Source organism: Poecilia mexicana, unplaced genomic scaffold, assembly GCF_051168715.1.
Source record: "Poecilia mexicana isolate PSO_F unplaced genomic scaffold, ASM5116871v1 scaffold_2, whole genome shotgun sequence".
NCBI lineage: Eukaryota > Metazoa > Chordata > Actinopteri > Cyprinodontiformes > Poeciliidae > Poecilia > Poecilia mexicana.
The window spans coordinates 26,124,086-26,145,120 of NW_028263371.1; the positions used below are offsets into that span (position 1 = coordinate 26,124,086).

General features: G+C 42.1%; 2 protein-coding genes across 2 annotated transcripts; one reads left to right on the top strand and one right to left on the bottom strand.

Annotated features, from left to right (window-relative positions):
- Positions 1-512: 512 nt before the first annotated feature.
- On the top strand, positions 513-6,563 carry enpp4 (ectonucleotide pyrophosphatase/phosphodiesterase 4). The gene is made up of 8 exons (XM_014981602.2): positions 513-667; positions 2,168-2,409; positions 2,528-2,815; positions 2,906-3,010; positions 3,601-3,799; positions 3,881-4,054; positions 4,464-4,733; positions 4,820-6,563. Exons 2-8 carry the CDS (start codon positions 2,176-2,178, stop codon positions 4,915-4,917), a joined length of 1,368 nt encoding a protein of 455 aa, XP_014837088.1. The 5' UTR covers positions 513-667; positions 2,168-2,175; the 3' UTR covers positions 4,918-6,563.
- A 6,237-nt stretch (positions 6,564-12,800) lies between these two features.
- On the bottom strand, positions 12,801-19,967 carry xkr6a (XK related 6a). The gene is made up of 4 exons (XM_014981609.2): positions 18,811-19,967; positions 16,079-16,275; positions 15,198-15,615; positions 12,801-14,311 (listed from the first exon to the last, which is right to left on the bottom strand). Exons 1-4 carry the CDS (start codon positions 19,401-19,403, stop codon positions 13,807-13,809), a joined length of 1,713 nt encoding a protein of 570 aa, XP_014837095.1. The 5' UTR covers positions 19,404-19,967; the 3' UTR covers positions 12,801-13,806.
- Positions 19,968-21,035: the final 1,068 nt, after the last annotated feature.

Here is a 21,035-nt window from a genome sequence, read left to right on the forward strand (position 1 = left end):
TAACTCATGTGGGAAAAGCTAACAAGGCAGCTGCTGGTAGATGAAGGAGCTCTGCAAAAAAAACCCTTGAGTCCACGTCTTCCTAACCACACTATCCCATTGTTAAAACATGGTGATTGCAGCATCATGCTGTGGGGATGCTTTCCTAAGCAGAAACATCATGAATATAAAAGTAGTAAGACAATATTTGTAAATTGTGCACATTTAGCTTTTTTAATTATTATTTTTCTTTCCATACTACGTAGAAAAACTACTGTTGTTGAAATCTACGCTGTCTGGCTGCGTAAACTGTCAATTTTCTTCAAGTCAAGTCTGTTCCGTCTATAAAATAAAACCAATATGTTTTAAAAATCTACAAATGTGTGATATTATTAGAATGTGTACAGCTTTGTGCCGATTTTCTACAGTCCGAGCCGCTTTAGTTTTAGTTTAAGCAGAGAAAATGTCGGAGTTACTTTTCTGGAACACGTGTGCGACCCTAGAAGATTTTATTTTGAAATTCTTGACGGGAAGCTCGTAAAAGTAGCGCTGGCTTTTGGTCACTCAGCCTGTCAGTCTTTGTGTTGTTTGAGGTCTAATGAGGATGTCAGTGCGAAAATAGTCCGTGTCGAGGTTGTTCAAGGTTACTAAGAGTCCGGAGGGGGACTATCTGCAAGCCTAAAAACAGGTAAAATAACATTACTGACTGTTAGCGTTAAACGACGAAGCAAACACGTTAATCAGCTTTAAAGCTGTTGGTTTAAGTGCAGCTTGTAGTCAAAGTAAAACTGCGTTTAGTGTGTTAATGTGGCATTGTTGTAATTGTGATAATATTTCACTAATTCCTTCAGAATACTGATTACAGTGGGTCGCGTTTTGGTGTAGTACAGTTTGAGCGGCGACTTCCTGGTTGTGCTTATTCACGTTTCCTGTCCATTTGTAAAGTGCCTTGCAAATGTATCACATAACAGCAAAGCAACACTTGCAGAGGAGCTCCAGCTCTTCAATGGAGATTAAATGTGTCAATTTACAAGTTTTGCCACAAATTTTCCAATGGCAATAAGTTTGGACTTTGGGCCATTCTAGCAAATAAATGTTTTATTCTGAACTACATAGCTCTAGCTGAATGTTTAGGGATATACTTCTGCAAGGTGTGGCTCATTACTTTCCAGTTTTGCCCTGGATTTATTTATTTCCTTCCCATCAACTCGGGTCAGCTTCTCTGGAGAAAAGCAATCCCCTACACCGCCATTTGTCACAATGAGGATGGTGTGTTCCTGGCCTTTGTGTTGGTCAGCACCAAACTAAGGTCAAAGGTCACGAGTGCCTTAAGGAAAGCTCAAAATTATGCAGAAAGTCTGTCTATTTAGCTGATACCAGAAATTTCTTCTAAAATCCCACAGCATCACCAATCCTCCATCGTACCGACTGTTGTTCAAAGTTCTGTAGATTTTAGAAACTAATTTTGCTGTGTGACAGCTTTATTTTCTCCATCCATCAAATATAGTTGGGATTCCTACAGATGTTGTTTTAAACATAAAATATCAGATTACAGTTTCAAAAACAATTTAGCAGTAAAGTGATTTGATTAAACCAAATGAGCGTGGCGTGAGGAAGCAGCACTTTCTGGCTGCTCTTCAGGTGGATCATAACTGTTCTTTTACTTAATCCAATTTTCTTCAAATTTGCACCAATTTAAGCGATCCTGGCTGCTCGAGAAATAAAACATGTTGCTGTTAAAAGGGTCTGTCTATTGTAGGAGGAGGAAGTGGGGTTTTGTTTTATCTGGGACATTTTTGGGTTGAGTTTCAGTTTCTTGCACCTTTCATTGGGTTTAGCTTGCTATAGAAATAGTCGGCTCTGGTTGGTAATTTTTAGTTTACTTTTTTGACCCAGCATTTTACAAATAATTCAATAACTTGTTTTCTCTTTGCTAGTGCTGCTCTGTATTTCAAGTGTGTGATATTTTCCCTAAACTCCTGACTACTTTTGATGATATTTTGAGTATTAGAAAGGCATTTATTGTTTTGAAGAACTAGTTGTCCATTTTACTCTTCAGTCTCAGTCAGGTTTGCAGTCATTTGTTTCATTTCAGGTGACAAAAATGAAAGTCTGAAAAAAAAAGGTTTTTGAGGATGTGAAATTGTTACACCCCTACCTACATTTTTCACAATTTCTTTTGTCTCAGGCTTCAGGATGTTTCCCAGAATGCTGTTGGGCTTCCTGTGGGGCGTCAGTGCTTTGGCGGCTGAAAACGACACAACCCAGCAGACTCTGCCGCTGCTGCTGGTGTCGTTCGACGGCTTCCGGGCCGACTACCTGGACAGGTTCCCCATGCCTAACCTGAAGCTCCTGTACAGCCAGGGGGTCCTGGTGGACCAACTCACCAACGTCTTCATCACCAAAACATTTCCCAACCACTACAGCCTGGTAAGCAAGTTATACATAAATGTTTCCAAAGTACTTTTTTTTACAGTTTTCATACCATCTTTGTAATCAGTTGTAATGCAACAGAATCTGACAATATAAGAATGAATTACCTGTCCAGGTGACCGGGCTGTATGCAGAATCTCACGGGATCCTGGCCAGTAGCATGTACGACCCCATCAGCCACAAGCGCTTCACCCTCCAGAACGACAGCGACCCCATGTGGTGGAGCGCAGCAAAGCCCCTGTGGCTCACAGCGAAGGACTCCGGCTACAAGACGGCGTCCGCCATGTGGCCCGGCTCTGACGTGACCAACCGCACGCCTACGCACTTCTTCCCGTACAACCCAGCAGTGACGTTCCAGCAGCGCCTGGGGAATGTGACAGAGTGGATATTAGGAGACGGGAAGGTGAAGACGGTCTCCTTAATGTGTAACTGAGAAGTCTCAAGGAGTCAGTTGCAGTCGTGTGACATTCCTACGTTCTTCCTCTTTCATCAGGAGCCAGGAGCGATGTTCGCGACTCTTTACTGGGAGGAGCCGGACCGGTCAGGTCACGCGTTTGGTCCGGAAAACACCACAGCAATGACTAAAGTACTAAAGGAGGTGCAGTCATTTCCTCAAACTTTAGTATTTGGCACCTGCACTATTACTGTTTCATCAGAATCTTAACGATCCAATCGGAAGCTAACCTACACTCTTCAAAAATCATCAAACATAAGAATGACTATCAAATACATTAGTATCATTGGTTGCAAAACTTAATAGCTGATCATAAACTCTTTCTCCAAAAGTCCAGCTCTTCTCAACATCCTCGTCAGGCTCCTTCCACCTGAAACTGATAGTTTTGGTTGGATGGTGGGAACTTGGTCACATTGAGGTGTTCTAACAAGACAGAGAGCAAATTTAAAAATGCCTTGATTGAGTCTCATTTAATTTAAAGTGAACTCTTTCCAGAGGTAAAATGTCCACCACCCAGAATTATGGCAGAAGCTTGTGTTCTTGTGCCAAAGAACATTTATCCACATATTAGTGGGGTTGTATGTATATATTTGAGTTTGTTTGCATAATTGTGTCAACTAAACCATTGGAAGCCTCCAAACGAATGATGTTTATGCCAATTATGTAAGTATATGCTAAAAATCTTAGTGGAAATAATAATGTCCTTTAGCTAATCTGGAACTTTCTTCCACCAGGTTGACGACAACATCGGCCTGCTGATGTCTGAGCTGAAGAAGAGCGGCCTCTGGGGTCGCATTAACCTCATAGTGACCAGCGACCACGGCATGGCGCAGTGCTCCGCCGATCGCCTCATACGGTTGGACGACTGCCTCCACCCTGACAACTACACTCTGGTGGACCTGACGCCGGTCGCCGCTCTCATTCCCAAAAACGGTACCCAGGCTGACATGACGCAGTGTCGGGTTCAGTGCTCTCCCTCTTCTACAGCCTCCCTCTGCCTGTTTTCCTTCACAGACTCAGACAGTGTCTTCAGTTTGCTGAATGAGTGCCATCCTCGCATGACGGCATACATGAAGAAATCCATCCCGGATAGGCTTCACTATCGGAACAATGTACGCATCCAGCCAATCCTACTAATTGCTGATGAAGGCTGGACTATAGTGAAGCGGGGAAACAAGCTACCAAGATGTAAGTGATGGCTTTCAAAGCTAGAAACATTGTAGCAACTATCAACAAGCATGCTGGTGTGTTCCACATAGAAGAAATGGCAACACTTTATTTGAAGGGGTGTGCATAAGACTGACTTAACGCTGCCATGAACCTGAAGGAGTCTTCATGAATGTTGTCATGAAGTGTCTTTCAGTAAACGTTCATGTTCATGTAATGTCAGTCGTACTGCTTCAAATAAAGTGTTTTACTGAACTAACTCCTAGACGGAGGCCATTTGGATGTTGAAACGGGACAGCGCTTCATAACACGTATCCAAACTGCTTTACCAATGGATAAGTCAGCCTAACATTAGGATTCCAGTCTCCATCCCAGTGATGACTGGATATTAACTTACCCAGATGTGATTGTTGGTACTCCCCTCCTGCAGTGGGTGATCATGGGTACGACAACTCGCTGCCCAGCATGCACCCCTTCCTGGCAGCGACGGGTCCCGGCTTCCATCAAGGTCTCCGGTTGAAGAGTTTAGAGAGCGTGGATGTTTACCCGCTCATGTGCCGGCTGCTGTCAGTGCCGGCGCAGCCCAACAACGGCTCTTTGACCAGGGCTCGATGTCTGCTGGCCGGCGAGACCTGCTGGGACATGGCTTTGGTGATCGGTCTGGTGGTGGGTGTCTTGCTGCTGCTCACTGTCATCACTGGTAAGTCTGAATGATCTGGGATCCTGGAAGGATTTTTGGTACAGATTAAATCTGATGAAGAGCTAACCAGACTTGTTTCTGTGCAGTTCTTTTCAGGTGCATGGGTACTCGTCGTAGCTCAGACCCCAGGCCCTTCCAGAGGTTGGACTTTCTTTGTGACGATGATGAACCTTTGATCCCGTGAACTGCTGAGTGATCTGCTTGTGCTTCTCTTAGTGCACCTTGTTTTCCCATGTTGTTTCACTTCATTAGATACAAGGAGAAATCCCTCAGGTTTGCTTCACTCTGTATGAAGTGGAGCAAGAACTGCTGTTACAGTGGATACTGTTTGTTTGATTTGGATAATGTAATAAAAGACAGACCCAGATGTACTTCATTCACATTTATCAGGCTTTTCAGGTTACTTTCAATGTGAGCGCCATTGATTTGGACATGTGGGTCCTATTTTTTGCCAGCAGAGGGAGCCAGTGGCTTATGATTAACCCTGTTTATTTACCACCTTAAAAAAATATATATTTTTTTTCATTTGTTTTTTATTTTATTTTAAAAGCAATTGCACTAAAAGTTAAGAGATGTACGACTACTAATGGTCTTCCTTGCTGAAATCAAAATGGCATCAGGGTGGGCTTCTTTGCAAGTTAGTCATATAAATAATACCAAAGAAGATTTTGTCATTGGCTTCCTTTCTGATTTTTGGTTAAAACTTGATGAGGTCTGGTTCCCTTAATAAGGGGCAGTGGACTGTTTTGCAGGGATCAAAAACTGTGAATTGTTGCTGCTGAACGTGCAAAAAACATGTAGATGTTCTTATTTTCAGATCAAACATATCTACTGGAAACCCTACAAAGATAGTAGGGAATCATTGTGCTCGATTTCATTAATATAGTTTCAAATTACATAATGTACGGATGAATGTTTTTGAAAGTGAAAGAAATAGAAGATGAGTTTTCTCTTGTGGGTTCCTGATTTTGGATTATGTTTCAGAAACCACTATATTGAATATCTTATACCTTTTGCTGTACGACTTGCATGGATCCTCAATCATATATGTAGTTGTATAAATAATAACAATGTTTTTTCTTCATCAATGTATGTGCAAGAGGATATCTGGTTACTAAAACAGAAGATTTGCATAAATGAATTCATGTTTTGGACATTCTTAGGATATTTTGTTACATTTATTTTTAAATTCCTCTCCTTAATTATTGACACCCCTGGAAAAGATGAGTACAAAACCTTAAAATACTTTACTCATTATTTTAAACCTTGTTATTCTGACTAATTAATTTATTTTCTCCAATATTTGATTGACATATTTTCTTGTCTTTACTATTTTGAAGAGAGGAAAAGAAAAATGGGACACTACAAACTTCAATTTTCTTTCCGATGTATACAGGAAGTAATGGAGGATTATTTAAAAAAAAAAAGATTATAAAAGTGCTTCAGTTAAATTTATTTTATAGACAATTTTAAGAGTTTCATTTGGTAGTTTTACAGTAGCGTTTTGGTCAAAACTATTTTATTGTTCCGTTTTTTTTCTCAAGAATGCAATATGAGATTATGCAACAGAACATTTTTTTTTAATTTTTTGACTTTGTACATATTTACCAGGGCTATCAATAATTCATTTTTACCATAAAAATTCCAAATATTCATTTTTTGATTTCATATATTTCAAAAGTGACTTTATGACAATCTTATATGTAAATGTCATGACAGAGCTTCACCTTTGCACCAATATTTGTTACTGCTTTTAGAAAGGAAAATATTTTGGTATTATACCGGCCTGTAAAGAGATTTTTTTTAAATAAATGTGATTTATTACTCGAATCTTTGTGTTGTGTTCAGTGAAAAAAGTGCAACACACGTTTGGAAAAATTAATTTATATCCCTTTGTATTTTTTTTTCTCCATTGCAGTCACAACATTACAACGTAATAAAATGGCAAATATATAAAATCAAACTCAATACTGACAATAGATCTCTGTATTGTGTTCAAATCAGCTGTACATATCTTTTATCTCGTTTAAAATCATCTCTATGTAGTCATCTGTATCACTGTAAATCTTTGTCTCTTCACAGATAAATAGATTTTTATTTTCAGGAGGTATTGTAACAAAAATAACACATTTCCTAACGTTGGCCTCCTGGAGCCATCAAAAAAATATTTTTTCAACTCTTCCCCAGAATGCCGCAACACCATAGTGGACACAGAACAGACAGACTAAAACCAGAGACGCCATAATCTGTCCTCTCTCCCGTCTCATTTGTGATTGGTCAGAAATATTTGGTGTAAATTAAAGGCAACCATAAACTATACAGCCTATGGATCCAACCCTTCTAACCTACCAAAGAAAAGGATAAGAAATAAATTAGAATATTCCTGAATGGTGTTCTGATGTGCTGACGCAGGAGCAGTTTGAACACATTCGATGACGGTAGCCATCTTTTTTACACTGAATTCAGAAGAGGCCAGACAGCCCACTCTCACATTAATATTTTCCAAGTGTTGAACTATTTATTAGCAGAGTTAAAAATAATCTCATATATGTCCACATATTTGGTAACATTCAGCCATTTATTTAGCCGAATCAGGCGGCTAAGTAAATGCTAAGCTAATTTTTCCAGTGCCAAACTGTTGATTATTGTATTCAAATGGATTAATATGAAGACATTCTGATGGTTTTATATTAAGCTAACGTGTCAAACAATATATATATATATATATTTTTTTGCTCAAATGTATAATTGTTTATTAGCTTTAGTCCAAATGTTCTAATCAAATTTGCTAACAGGCTACATTGCTATTTGGAATCAGGCTAGCAGTTTTGTGCTAAGCTAAAGTTTCAAAGTGATTTTTGTTTAAGTATCAAATTGTTTATTAGCTTGAGTCTAACTATTCCTCTTTCCAAATATGTGCACATATTTGATATCAAATAGATGTGGACATATTTCATAACATTCAGCCAAGTCATATTGAAACACCCTGGACAGAAAGAAGCTAACAGTTGTATGCTAAGCTAATGTTTGCGCCAAATGTTCCCTCAGGGTTTAATTGTTCATTAGCTTGAGTTCAGATACTCTCCCCACAAATATGTGGACATATTTCACAATGTTCAGACACGATTTGGTTATTTAGTTAACCCGTTTTTACACATGCTAATGATTTTATGCTAATATTCCAAACAAATTTTTGCCCTGACTTGGAAAACGTGCTTTCATACCATGGCTATGGCTGTCTGGCCATAACTTTTATTCACCTACAGTTCTAATATCAGTGTGTGCTTATACTAGAGACGACACAGATGGCACAGGTTCCTAAGAAACCACTTGTTGAACTGTATTTTTTTTCCTACTTTGACCTTACATTCTGTATATTCTTTAAGAACATTTACCATCAGTTACACTTGAAAGAACCATTTACGCAAACTAATGGAACATTGATACAACTGAGGAGAGCTAGAAGTAGTTATTTACAATCCAAATGCCAACCACGAGAAAATAAATGCTACTTTTGCACATCAAATTTCTATAACATTAAAAAAGCATGACCCTGACGAAATTAAAAGCTTATGGTCTTATAGATACATCCAAGTGAACATTTAGTTTGACCCTGCTCTGTGTTGGTAGTACCAAACCTGAGTCAAACATCTGAAATCTTTTTCACGCTATGATTGATTCTGAGTTTCTTTAAAAAACAGTAAAAGGTTTCAGTGTCTGCTGGACTCAGGTCAGCTTAGCCTCTAAATCCATAACGAATAATGACACCTTCACAGCTACGGATCAAACATAAAAACTTTGGCTGCGGAAATTAAGACAAAGCAAAAATCATAGACCCTGATAGCAGAACATTTTCTTTGTTTAACCAAAAGAAGAAATGCTTTATGGTTAAATTTTCATAACATGACAGACATTCCTCAGTCAGGAGGCAGCGTTCATCTCTCATCGTTTAAAAGTTACATTGCAGTTTTTCACCCTCCCAACAAATCAATCTTGACAAAAAAAACCAACAAAACAACAACAACAACAAAAACAATAAATTCATAAAATTGCCATGGAAACAGATTCAAAACTTGGGGATGCATCATTATGGCAAATGCTCCAGGATTCCACCAGTGTATTATAAGCCTGGCGGGCCACCAGGCTTTACTTGTGCCAGGCTTTAGCATTGGTTATTTATTTAAGTCCTTTTAAAATGTTTGCATTTTTTAAGACATTATAGTTGGTGTTAAGGTGTTAATCTTCCAATCTTTCAATAAAACAGAAGTATCAAGTTTTCTGGGGGAAACCTTGTGCTCACTTATTATATTTAGCTATAAGATTTACTTATCTCACTCAGTCAAAAAGACGTATCAGAGAGGCTTCAGCTCATGACTTTTTACATCATGGCTTTATTTATTTGAGAAAACCAAAATGTAGAAGCAGTGAGTGAAACTTGGAGGAGAACCTGACACCTCTTTACTGTTATAGCAGTAGAGTTATTCTTGGTTTTTACTGATTAAGGAAAAACACTGTAACATATTAAATGCTGTCATCCATCTGAGGTAAAACAAATTAAAGGTAAAATAACACTGAAACAACAGTGATGTGGTATTTTCTTAAAGGTTCTCTGAGCCCAGAGCCATCCTGCTTTTTGTAACTTTGCATAGCGGTCAATGAATAGCCATACAAGAAGTGACAAAGCACTGGCTGGATTCAAATATCTTACAATGTGGGTTCTAGCTAAGGCTGTGGTTTTGTAGATGAAGAAGAAAATGTTTCACTTGTAGCATCGAAACTTGACTGCAGTTTCAGTATAGATGATTTTTTTTTTACTGAAATGCAGTCGAGTTCCGATGAAGGCTTCCATGTATAAAAGAAACTGTACTATTTGGTTGTTTTACACCTGATTTGGCTGCAGTTAGACCTGAAATCTGATTGGCTGGAGGGGCATGATGGAGGATAAGCCAATGGGTCGAATGCTCAGGAGCTCAAAATGATTTCGCAGTCTCTTGGTTAACGCGTTGCGTCTGCAGTCGGGTCCTCAAATCTACAACATTCATGCAAGAAATTCACAAGCACGGTTTGTGAAACTGACAGGAAAATGGCTGACCGTGTTCTGAAAATGGCACGTAGTCGGTTTGCAGTGCGGACACAGTGTGCTGTTTTCCACATCCACATCAGAGTGTAACAGAAAGGAGCACCACCCCGCCATGAGCCAGATATCATCAATGGAGCGGATAAGGCATTGTAGCTTTTTTTTTTTTTTTTAATCACATACGCAAGGTGCTGCAGTTTCACATACACTCCTTAGATTTACACATTTCAGTCAGAATGTAAAACATTAAGGTTCTCTAAACATTTTTGGCTAAATTCTTGACTGCCACCACAACTATACAAAAATCTTTCTGGTTTACTCAATAGCACCATAAGAATATTGTTCCCAAATTATAAAGGGGTGAAGGAATATTCAACATTGTAGGTCTGTGTGTGTGTGTGTGTGTGTGTGTGTGTGTGTGTGTGTGTGTGTGTGTGTGTGTGTGTGTGTGTTTGAGCACTGAGGTACATCCCATGTTGTTACCCTACTTTTCACGATGTGGCTGTGTTCATATCTCCCTGCTGCAGAGGAAAACCCTGTGTTCATGCAATTGTGATTGTGTGTGTGTGTGTGTGTGTGTGTGTGTACACTAAGCACATCTCCTTGCTTTGGAGACTTGCATAGCTTCTGCAAGACAGGAAGAGCAGTTGTCCACTTAGAAGGAGCCTTTGGCACAGCCTTGGCCGAGAACTGAAGGCAGTACTCAAGTTGCACCATTTAATTCCAGGAGACAATCTGCCCTTATTGCACCGTAAGTACACGTGTGTTTCATGTTTGCACCATATGAAAAGGGATTAGCAGCCAATTGACTCTGTAGCTTGAGAGCATTTGCACCATATGAACAGCAACAAAACTGCTTCTGTTGCACATCTGGAAAGACTGAATCTCTTTGCCGGATTGTAGCAAATGATTTGTCTGTTTTGTTAATCGGGCTAGCACCAGGGTAAAAGTAATAAAAGTTGCATTATCCAAGCTTAAATCAATAGTTTGGCGTGTTTTTTTCCGCTTTGCCATGAATATCTGCATATTTCTAAAAATGCTAATTTCATAGTAACTGGAATAAATCTAAATCTTGGGATGGAGACAGTTAAATAAGGTTCATCCTCCTGTCTCATTTGTGATATTGGTCAGAAATATTTGGTGTAAATCACTATAGACTGTATATGAATATTTTGTACAGTCAGTGAAGGCAACCTTTCCATCATACCCAAGAAAAATAAATACAAATAAACCAGAAGATTGTCATTCCTGCATTGTGTTCTAATGTTCACATACAGGAGCAGTTTAAATAATTTTTCTACTTTAGCTTGAGACCAAATATTTGCCTCACAACATATGTGGACATATTTGAAAACATGGCTGATTATTTAGCTTCGTCAGATACAGGCTAATGCTAATTTTTGAACCCAATTTTTGGTGGAAATTTCCAATTATTCTTTAGCATGAGTTCAAATATTCTCCTCACAAAACAACGTGGATGTATTTGATGTCATTCAGTCAGGCTATAACTAATTAGCTTACTCTGAGACAGGCTAACTGTGTTTTGCTAAGCTAATTTTTCATTAATTTCAGTCCTAGTTCTCTCTTCATCAAATATCCTGACACATTTCCTAATATTTAGCCGGGCTATGTGGATATTTAATTATTTCAGGGGTTTATGCTAAGATAGTGTGTCCAACTACTTTTTGCCCAAACTGTTTTTTAGCTTTTGTCAAAATATCTGACATGTCGGTGTATTGTATGTGCAGCATTAGCTGAATAGAAGTCCCAATTGCCACTTTTGTTGTGTTGAAGTCTTAACTTGAGTCTAGTAATGAAATCTAACCGTAATGTTATGTTGTTCCACATTCAGAAACCGGTTTGCTAACAGATAGCCTCAGTGACTAAGCACTTATCACTGTTTCTATTTCTAAAATCTGCATCAGCATAAATGATTTAATGAAGTAACAGCTAATAATTTGGTTTTTTTCAGATCTACATACAGGGGAACAATTTTTACATATGAACAGTTATAGGACAATTTAGAATAAAGCTAAAAAATATGGCTAAATACCAACTTTTTAACTCAAAATGTTATATTTCTTTTAATTTATATTGGGAATGCAAATGTAAAAAATAAGCACATATTTGTGTTTCACCTGCTCTCCTGCTTATATGCAAGTGCAAGGTGAAAAAATGTTGTTTTTTTTCTACCCCAAACCCCATGGTGCGAGAGTGACCCCCCCCTCCGACGGCGTGTCATTTCGCCACCATTCCTGCAGACAGGGCCGTGATTGATGCATCGGCACCATTTGCTGTCGCCTGCCAATGTAACAGCTTGTATACCAGGGATAAACAAACCAAAAATAAATAAATAATGAGCCACACATCACAGCTCAGCCGTGGGTGGCTTTTGGAGGAGTCGATGCTGGACATGATGCACGAGGAGACAAGTCATCCAGGGGGGGTCGTGACGACTCAGGTCCACAACTGTTTCATATCAGCTTCTGTTAGCGTAGGAACGGCCGGCGTGAATAAGACACAAAACGCTGCGATCAGAAATAATTAGTCGTGCATTTGCCCTCTGTTGTAAATTCCAGATCTGGGATTTTTGCTGTGGTCCAACACTGACATGAACCGATTTACTAAGTGTTAGCAGTTTTTGACAGGCTGAGTAAAGTATTAAAGCCTCCCACAACCTTTGTAAGGAAAAGTGGAAAACAGTTAGGTAACACATGCACAGCATATTATGCTGCCTCAGATCTGTTTCTCTGTTTTTATGCTTCTTTCTTGACTAAGCAAACGGCAGGGACTTCTGTGACTAGCATATAGTGGATCTGATTTGTTTATAATTACTTTCTTTACATAATATACAAGCAGTATTGTTTAGTCCAAAATATTTAGGTTTATCTGCTGTATTCTGAAAATATATCTTAAATTAGCACAACAAAGCTAATGAAGACAGTGATGAAGGCAAAAGAACTAATTTTTAACGCTCCTGAGAGGAATAAAGCAGGTCTTAGTTAATCCTTTTGGAATTAAAATTGTATTACTTTTGTTGTTTTATATCAATCTGTTGAATTATTAATGAATATTTTGATTGTAGTTTCTCAATTTTGCAGAAATCTCTGACTAGATAGTTCTATAGCTACAAAGGCTGTGAATAGCTATGGGTTTAAGAGTGGACATGTAATCCCATTTATACAGAACAAAAAACTAAAACAACAAAACAAAACTGGTTATTTAGTATGTTTTTCTCTAAATTGTATTGTTATGTTGCCTTTGTTTGAATGTATTCAGGCAAACCATGACTGGTAATTCTGAACCAAACTAAGCTCATATTATATTTTTATTGTTCTGGTTCTTGATGATCTGATAGACGCTGAATAGCTAAAACGTAAGATGAGACATTTGTTTCCAAGTTTGTGACGTTAATACTGTTGTCTGGCTCTTTTGCCCTTCCCTGGCAACCTTCATCGCTCCAAACTGTCCTTAAGCTCTTTGTCCAGCCACAAAGTATCATTACATTAAAAATATCTGCTCTGTACAAAGAAAATATTTACACAACCCTTTGACTAGACTAACCACATATTGACGATCCCATTTATTTTTTTTAAGTGACAATTTTTTCGCTCTTTTGTGTCACTCAATGAGTGATAATTGCGCTGCTGTAGAAATGTGCTTGTTTCTCTTTTTAATTTTTTTTTGTCCGTCTACATGGCAGAGAACGGAAGGGAGGTTCATAAAAACGAGACCAAGTGAAGAGAGAAAGAAGTGAGAAAGAAGAAGATGGACTGAAGCAGCTTGCTGAGTCACGGCCACGGGACTTACAAGAAGTGTGTGCGGGTGTGTGTGTGTGTGCTTAAAAGTGAGATTGCTTCAGTGTGCATGTGCTTATATCAAGTGAGACCTTTTGCTCATGACTTTTTTTCCTTTGTCTTCTCTAAGTTTGAACATCCACATGTAGATTTTCTAGTGCTGTATGTGCTCAGGTGTACCTCTGTATGTGTGTGTGTGTCAGAGTGAAGACTCGTACTGCAGCAGTTCGTACAGTAGCGGCCCGTCGCGGTAGCGGATGCCCACGGCGGCCGGCGTTATGTACTGCAGGATGTTTATAGTCCTCCGCAGGCGCCTGTCTACGTAGTGAGCGTCCCAGGCCGGGTAGCGCTTCCTGGGCATGTCGATTTTTATCAGCGGGCCTTCGGGCTTGGAGGTCGGGGGGGCGGACCTCACCTGGAAGACGGGAAGGCACGACTCGGCCACGTCCTCCTCCGTCTGCGACTTGGCCATGTGTGCCGGGGTGGGCGGGGCAGTGGGTGGGGCCGACGGGGGAAGCGGCAGACCCCAGAGCAGCTGGGCGCAGCAGGAGGAGGCCGGGCTTGGCTGGAGGTGGGCGGTGGCCGGGTGCAGGAAGCCGTAGTACAGGAACATGACGAGGACGCCCCCGGCGAACGTCAGGTAGACGCTGCAGAGGGCGGGGACGGCGTACGAGTCGGTCAGCGCCGGATCTCGATAGGCGTACCTGCAGCAGAGAAGAGACACGGGTTCAAACGGCATGTAAATACTAAGCTTACACTCAAAGCCGGCCCAAGGCATGAGCAAGCTGAGCCGCTGCTTATGGCCTTCAAACCATCAGGGCTCGAATCTTAACAAACACCAAATGTCTAATATTTTAAGATTTCTATTTTAAGAATGCTAATGCTGTTAAATTTGATTTGACAGATTTAGTGAGAGATAGATGCTCAAATTGTGTAAGTGGCAGCTGCTGCTGTGCTAAATCTGTCGCTAAATCTGTCAAATCAAATTTAACAGCATTCTCATTGTCAATATGCAACCATGGTTGCCGGAAGCTGCCACAGCTTAGTAGTGTCAGCTTCTGGCTTTTGTGGCAGATTGAATATTGAATATGAATATTGAATATGAATAAGTTCACACAAAAATCATCAATAAAAAGAACCCAAAAACATATGTATATACATACATCCGCCACAACTTTTGTGACACCTGACTCTAGATACCACTGCTTCAATGGGAGCTGCCACCGAAAATTTTTTAAAATTTTAAGGAATTGGCAAGTTTATTTAAAAAAAGTGCACAGAATAATTTTTATTATCTGAAAGTTATCATAGTTGCAATCTGATCCTATGAGTTTAATATTTGACATCTTAGTAAATAATAATTAAGTATTCCTGATTGCTTTTGAAAATCAGCCAATTAAAGGGGGCTCTCTTGCCACAAAGCTCTTAGAGCTGAAAGCCTAACTTGGATTCATCCAAGCATTTTTGAACAGTTAACTGTAAACTTCAATCGAAGTTATAGAAAGTCGAACAGGATATAATATTGAGTACAAATTGTAACCAAAACTCTTCATGATTTCATAAGGAGTGGAGATTTCATCCTTAACTCACCACAGGCCCGTCAGGATGGTATTCTCGGCCAACACCACGGTGTAGTACGCAATCATCCGGTACCGCGTCCGTCCCTCTTTCACGTTGAACCAACAGAAGATGTAGACAATGCCAACCACCATGTTGAAGAGCACCTCCTCCCACTTCGACATGCAGAAGTCGGTGCCGCCGTGCACCACCCAGAAGGCCATGGCGCACCAGTGCAACACCACGAAGATGCCGAAGTAGATGTGGAAGAGGGAGGCGAAGAGGGCGAGCGAGAGGACGCGGGAGGAGATGGTGAAGAGGCGCCAGCAGAGGTGGAGTAGCGCGCCGCGGTAGCTCATGCTGCGCTGGTCGTCCCGGGAGTCGCGCAGCAGCTTGTGGTAGGAGGCCAGAACCCAGGCCAGGGAGAGGAGGGAGGCGAGGGAGGAGACGCCTGAGGAGAGAGAGGAGGGTTATGGAACAGAGACAAGCACATCCTCGGAGTTTCAGGAGGCGTTAATACCGTTGGACATATTATTTAAGAGATGTGACACGACAAGATTAAGTTATTTTGATTGTTCCAGACGACGTGTTCATCCGCCCCCCTGTGTGACAGTCACGTATTTGCATTAAAGTGAAAAGCGTTCCCCCCCACCCCCAAAGAGTGATAGGGATGAATAATCCCAGTGGGTGGCCGCCTGGATGATACACATCCTGGATGATTAAGGAAGAGGAGGGAAGATGGCACTTTCTTCACCAGAATACCTGAACAAACACTCCCGCACCATCTGCAGCCACACATTACTGCGCGCAATGTGTGCAAATGGCTAATTACTGCCTGTGCAGCTGTTGGCTAACAAGCGCTTTGTTGTGAACAAAACACGCAGTTAACGCCACGGATTGTTTGCTCCACCTACACTGCAGAGTCTCGGCTCGGTTCTCCTGGATCATGATGCAGAGCTGCAGCACCAGCTGCGGCGCAGACTCCAGGAATGTCTCCAGCAAGCGCAGCATGTTGACATCGGCGTACTCGAACATCATGGCCCAGTACCATCGCCGCTGGTGCTCCTTCTGCCGCCGCGACATCACCCCCAGGTAGAGGGTTCGGATGTACCTGCGGACGACATCGGAAACCAGTCAGGTCTACTGGGAGGAGAGGGCAGGGGCCGGTCGCATGAGTCAGAACCAGGATTGTACCATCTGTGGACGATCAGGGTGAGCAGCTTCACTATTTTCTGACATCTTTCTAGACAAAACAATTGACTAATCGGGAATCTAATCAGCAGATGACTCAAGATTGAATGAGCTACTACAAATAGTGGAGTGACAGGAGAAAAAATGGCTTCTGTATGAATTAAAATATGCTGGTCGATACATGCTGACTTGATTTCTGGTCGGTATTAGTCACAAGTGCAACCAAAATAGGGCTGGGCGATTTATCGATTTGATCAATTAATCGAATTTTTGGTTTTTGAAGACGTGACTTTTGGAAATCGGGATTCCCCCCCCCCCCACCACCAATTCCCTTCTTGAGTTTCCATAGTTCAGAGTGAAGTCAGCGCGCCCAGGCCGCCATCTTGTTTGACAAGCAACTTCTATTTATTTGGACTTTCAGGTCAACGCCATAAATATCCTAAGATTTTTTTTTATTCCAGAAATAAAGTCATATAATTACAAGAAATCAGGTAAAGTAATATGAGAATAAAGTCTCAATTTTAGAAGAATGAAGCAGTAATTTTATGAGAATCTTTTAACACAGCAGCAGCAGGACTCCGAAATGACTGAGCAAAAATATATGTACATCTTAATGAAAGAATCACGTGGTGCAGATCTTGATAACTCTATTGAAGTTTAATTCTCAATAAACGTTTTTCTATTAATTTTAAGATGTTCTTCTTGTAAAGCTGTGTTTTTATTTTGCTAATTTTATGCTTGCATTCCTAGTGCTGTGTCATAGAAGGGATGTTTGAAATAAAGGCCACTTTTGGAAATTATTTCCTGTCATTTGTAGTTTCTTTTTCAGAAAAGAAGTTGAGAAAAAATCGATCAAAATCGAAAATTGGATCTAGTATAAAAAAAAGGGTCAGGTTTTATTTTTAAGCCATATCGCCCAGGCATAGTACTGTAGCGCATTTCAGTATTATGCATGTTATTGTAAGTACGGCTATTACCCCTCTGCGGCTGGAAATGCACAGTAGAAGCTTTATATTACATAAATAATGCAGCATCCACACTCCCAACAACACACACAAACTTACAAGAGCTCTGAAGAAATTTAGAGCAACAATGATTGTTTTCGCTCTAATGTGACCCATGGATACAATTCTGCTCAGAAGTTTCCATACATTAATTATTAGTGTTTTATGGGAGAAAGCGTGAACTTCCAACTGCGACTGTGTCCAAGTGCTTTATGTCCTTGACTAAATAACAAGGATATGAGGGAAAACAGGAAGTCTTCTCTGTAATTCTCAGGTGAATACTGACTGGCAGGCGAATTCGATTAGCTCTGACATGAGAGGATGTGCTTCTAAATTATCCGAGTAGATCCTCCACCCTACCCCCACCACTCTCCCTTCTCCCTTCCTCCTCTTGATCTCTGTTTCTTTACCCTCCCCCCATTTTCACTCCCCTCTCCATCTCTAAAGCAATCTGTCTCAATCAGGCCATTCCACTTCCTTCCTTCCTTCCTTCCTTCATTTCATCCTTCCTTACTTCCATTCTGCGGTTTGTATGACGGTTTAACCCTACAACTCAAAGCAGAGAAGAAGCTGGACGTAAACACACACAGAAACTCGACCTTTTTCCTGCTGCTGGGCACCGTTAGAGGGATTTATGTGCTGATACTACTTTGCAACAGAGAGAGAGACATGTCTGTGTGTCTTCCACGTTGTTCCCCTGACAGTGTTGTTAGCACCTCAATTAACACCTAAGCATGTCCTACTGTGTGTGCGTGTGTCAGATGGGGAGGGGAGGGAGACAAATAGTGAGCATGCGAGAGAGAAGAGTTGCCAGAAGCGCAGATGCTTTTCCTCTTTGTACTCTCCATGCACGCTGACACTCGTGGGGAAGAGCCGTGACACCGTTTTTCCACTCGTCACACACGCTGACACACATGAACGCACACGCGTACGCACGGAAACACGGAGTTCTGACCTCTTTGGTGCGCATAGCTGCTGGACACTGCCTGAAATTGTTCCCATGTTTTGACAATATACGACTACAGACCTTGATGTATTTTCATGGCAATCAGATGAATTATGTAGCAAAAGCTGAGTCAGACCGGATGGAAAGCACATGTGAACATCTGTTTCCTACAAATTCTCAATTGGATTTAGATCTGAACTTTGACTGGGCCTTTCTAACACATAAATATGCTTAGATTGAACCACTATAGGGCCATTTTCAAGTGGTTGTTTTAGTATCTAGATGTTTTTTTCCCCAAGTTAACAGAAACAAAACATTGTTATACTGGAAATGGATTCAGCACCATGGAGAGCACCAGTTTTAAAGCTTCATTTGTAGTAAACTAAACCATTTATTTTAACTTTATCATGACTCCAATCAGGTTTTGTGACTCTAAATGTCCCTGTCTGTCAGTTTCCCTTCTTGTAGCAATGAGAGGTGAGGAGAGGCTCAGATGTGTTCTCACCTCCACACCTGTCCCAGCTGGAGGATGTGTATGGTGGCCTGCCACAGCCAGATGGTGGCCAGCTGCAGGCGGTCCTTTCCGGGATACAGGCAGCCCTGAACCACCGTCCCCCTCTTCGTAAGCCCCTCCACCTCTCCGAGCCCCCCGCCGGTGTAGTCCTGCACGAACCAGCGGAAACTCAGAATCTGGACCAGCACGGACGGCACCAGCACGAAGAAGAGCGTCAGGCCGAACCAGAGGTAGTTCTGCCTGTGGTAGTAGTCCGCCGCCAGGCACAGGTCCGTGCCAACGTCCCAGAAGAAGACGAGCAGGGCGAGGATGATCCAGAGGCAGTCCAGCCACAGCTGCTCCCGGGGAGGGCAGTGGGTCTCCCGGATGCCGACCCCTCCGACCGGCTGGCCCCCTCCGAGCAGGGAGCCCAGGCAGGCTGAGCGGCAGCCCCAGTAGCAGGCGGAGGAGCGGCAGCACTGGCAGATGTGGATCGCGGCGGAGTCCAGCGGCTCCTCGGCGTCAACGTCGTACAGCTGGGCGAAGCCGCTGCCGCCGCCGCCGCAGCCGACACCGGCTTTGCCGCCGTCCGACTTCGCGGCCATGTTCCCCTTCCCGCTCCTGCCCTCCTGTGAAACGCACGACAACCGCACCGTGGTGACTGCTCGCGGGGCGCGGACACCACGTCACTTCCCAGGTACCTCCTGTCCTCTTCCCTCTCGCGCCGCGGCGACTGCTGTGTCTCTTTCTCGCCCGGGGCGCGAGGAGCCATCAGAGCCGGCGGCCGCGCGAGGGCGGCTCCCCTTCTTCTTGCTTCCCCGCGCGGGACACCGCCCCCGGGCGTTCGCGTGCGGCAGCGGCGGAATCTGGTTCTCTTTTACTCCAGCAGCCCCGCATCATCTCCTCCTGCGCGCGCGGTCATCCAGGGCGATGGGAGGTTATGACGTAATGCATCTCCCGCTGTTCTTAAGACGCGCGCGCGTGAATGAAGGCGACGTGTGTGCGTGACAGCCCACCGGACACCCGACTTTTGTTTCGTCCAGTAACCCGGAACCGAGTCCTGCTTCTCACGCCGCCTCCGTTCAGCCTGCAGGTTCCCGGTATCGGCTGCCTCCACTGTCCGCTCCTCTGCTTTCCGCAGCTCCAGCCCCTCTGCAGCTCCGGTTTCCCCCCTACTGTTCACTTTCCCTCACTCACACACTCTCACTCCGCCCCCTGCAGGATGGAACAACTTTAACCCCATGCGCACATCTGTACATGGCGACTTTTTGCACTGAATGGGAACAGAATGTAATCAACAGCAAGACGCATGGAGAACATTCCGCTCCAGGTTTGTTCCCATACTCCAGGTTATAATCGCTGTACTCCTCGGTAATCCACACCCTAATCATCCATGACATACTTTGATGTTTCCTGCTGAGCAGCCAGGAATCAGAGCCTTTTGGATTTAGAGGGGAACTGAGTGTACTGAGAAGAAGGGTGGCAGGATTGAGAATGAGGACATGGTTACGGGATGAAAAGAAAGCAGAATTGTAGGTTTTGCATGGACAGATTCAGGTAAAAAATGGAAGATAAAGAGCATAAATCAAGGTTTTCCTTAAGGGAAAATAAAGGGCAGGTGAGGGGAATTAAGTAATAATAATAATAATAAAGGAAAACCAAAATGCCTCTTGGAGAGATTTACTCATGTTTCTTTAAAATCAGGAGCTCGTTTTCATGCAATCCCTTGCACTTTTTTGCCGTCCGCTGGAGATTAGCCCTTGTTGTCATGACAACCACAGCTGGAAGGCTGAAGGACATGGGAGAAGGAGTACAGCTGTTTGCTCGTGTAGCTTGGGATTTTCTGCCCCTGACATTTAGACGAAAGCATAACTGGGATGTTTCATTTGATTTTATGCGAGTTTATGAATTTTCCTGCCTGATTTTCGAACCATTTTTCTGTATACCCTATAAAAAAAAACGTGTGTAAAGAAAAGGCAGGCTTGTTGCAGCTGCAATCCCACCCTCCACTACACAATATTTCTGCAAATGAATTAGTAAAAACGCCAGAGGGCTTGAGATCCAGCGCTGTGATTATTTAGTTCTGCAGCAGTGAAATCAGTTAACCTCACATTGCAAGATAGAGCCTCCGATTAAGAACCGTTTTCCATCTTTAGGACTTGTCATATAAGCAGAGTAATGTCTACTGAAGTTTACTGACAAGTGGAAAAGCCAGAAACTTCACATGTGACAGCTGA

Bases quoted from the DNA above. Each gene is read 5' to 3' on its own strand.
- enpp4 (XM_014981602.2), top strand. From the start codon at position 2,176: ATGTTTCCCAGAATGCTGTTGGGCTTCCTGTGGGGCGTCAGTGCTTTG. The intron at 2,410-2,527 runs GTAAGCAAGTTA...TTACCTGTCCAG, and splicing joins TTCCCAACCACTACAGCCTG to GTGACCGGGCTGTATGCAGA. The intron at 3,800-3,880 runs GTACCCAGGCTG...TTTCCTTCACAG, and splicing joins CGCTCTCATTCCCAAAAACG to ACTCAGACAGTGTCTTCAGT.
- xkr6a (XM_014981609.2), bottom strand. From the start codon at position 19,403: ATGGCCGCGAAGTCGGACGGCGGCAAAGCCGGTGTCGGCTGCGGCGGC. The intron at 16,276-18,810 runs GTGAGAACACAT...TGTCGTCCGCAG, and splicing joins CAGCTGGGACAGGTGTGGAG to GTACATCCGAACCCTCTACC. The intron at 14,312-15,197 runs GTGAGTTAAGGA...TCTCTGCTGCAG, and splicing joins ACCATCCTGACGGGCCTGTG to GTACGCCTATCGAGATCCGG.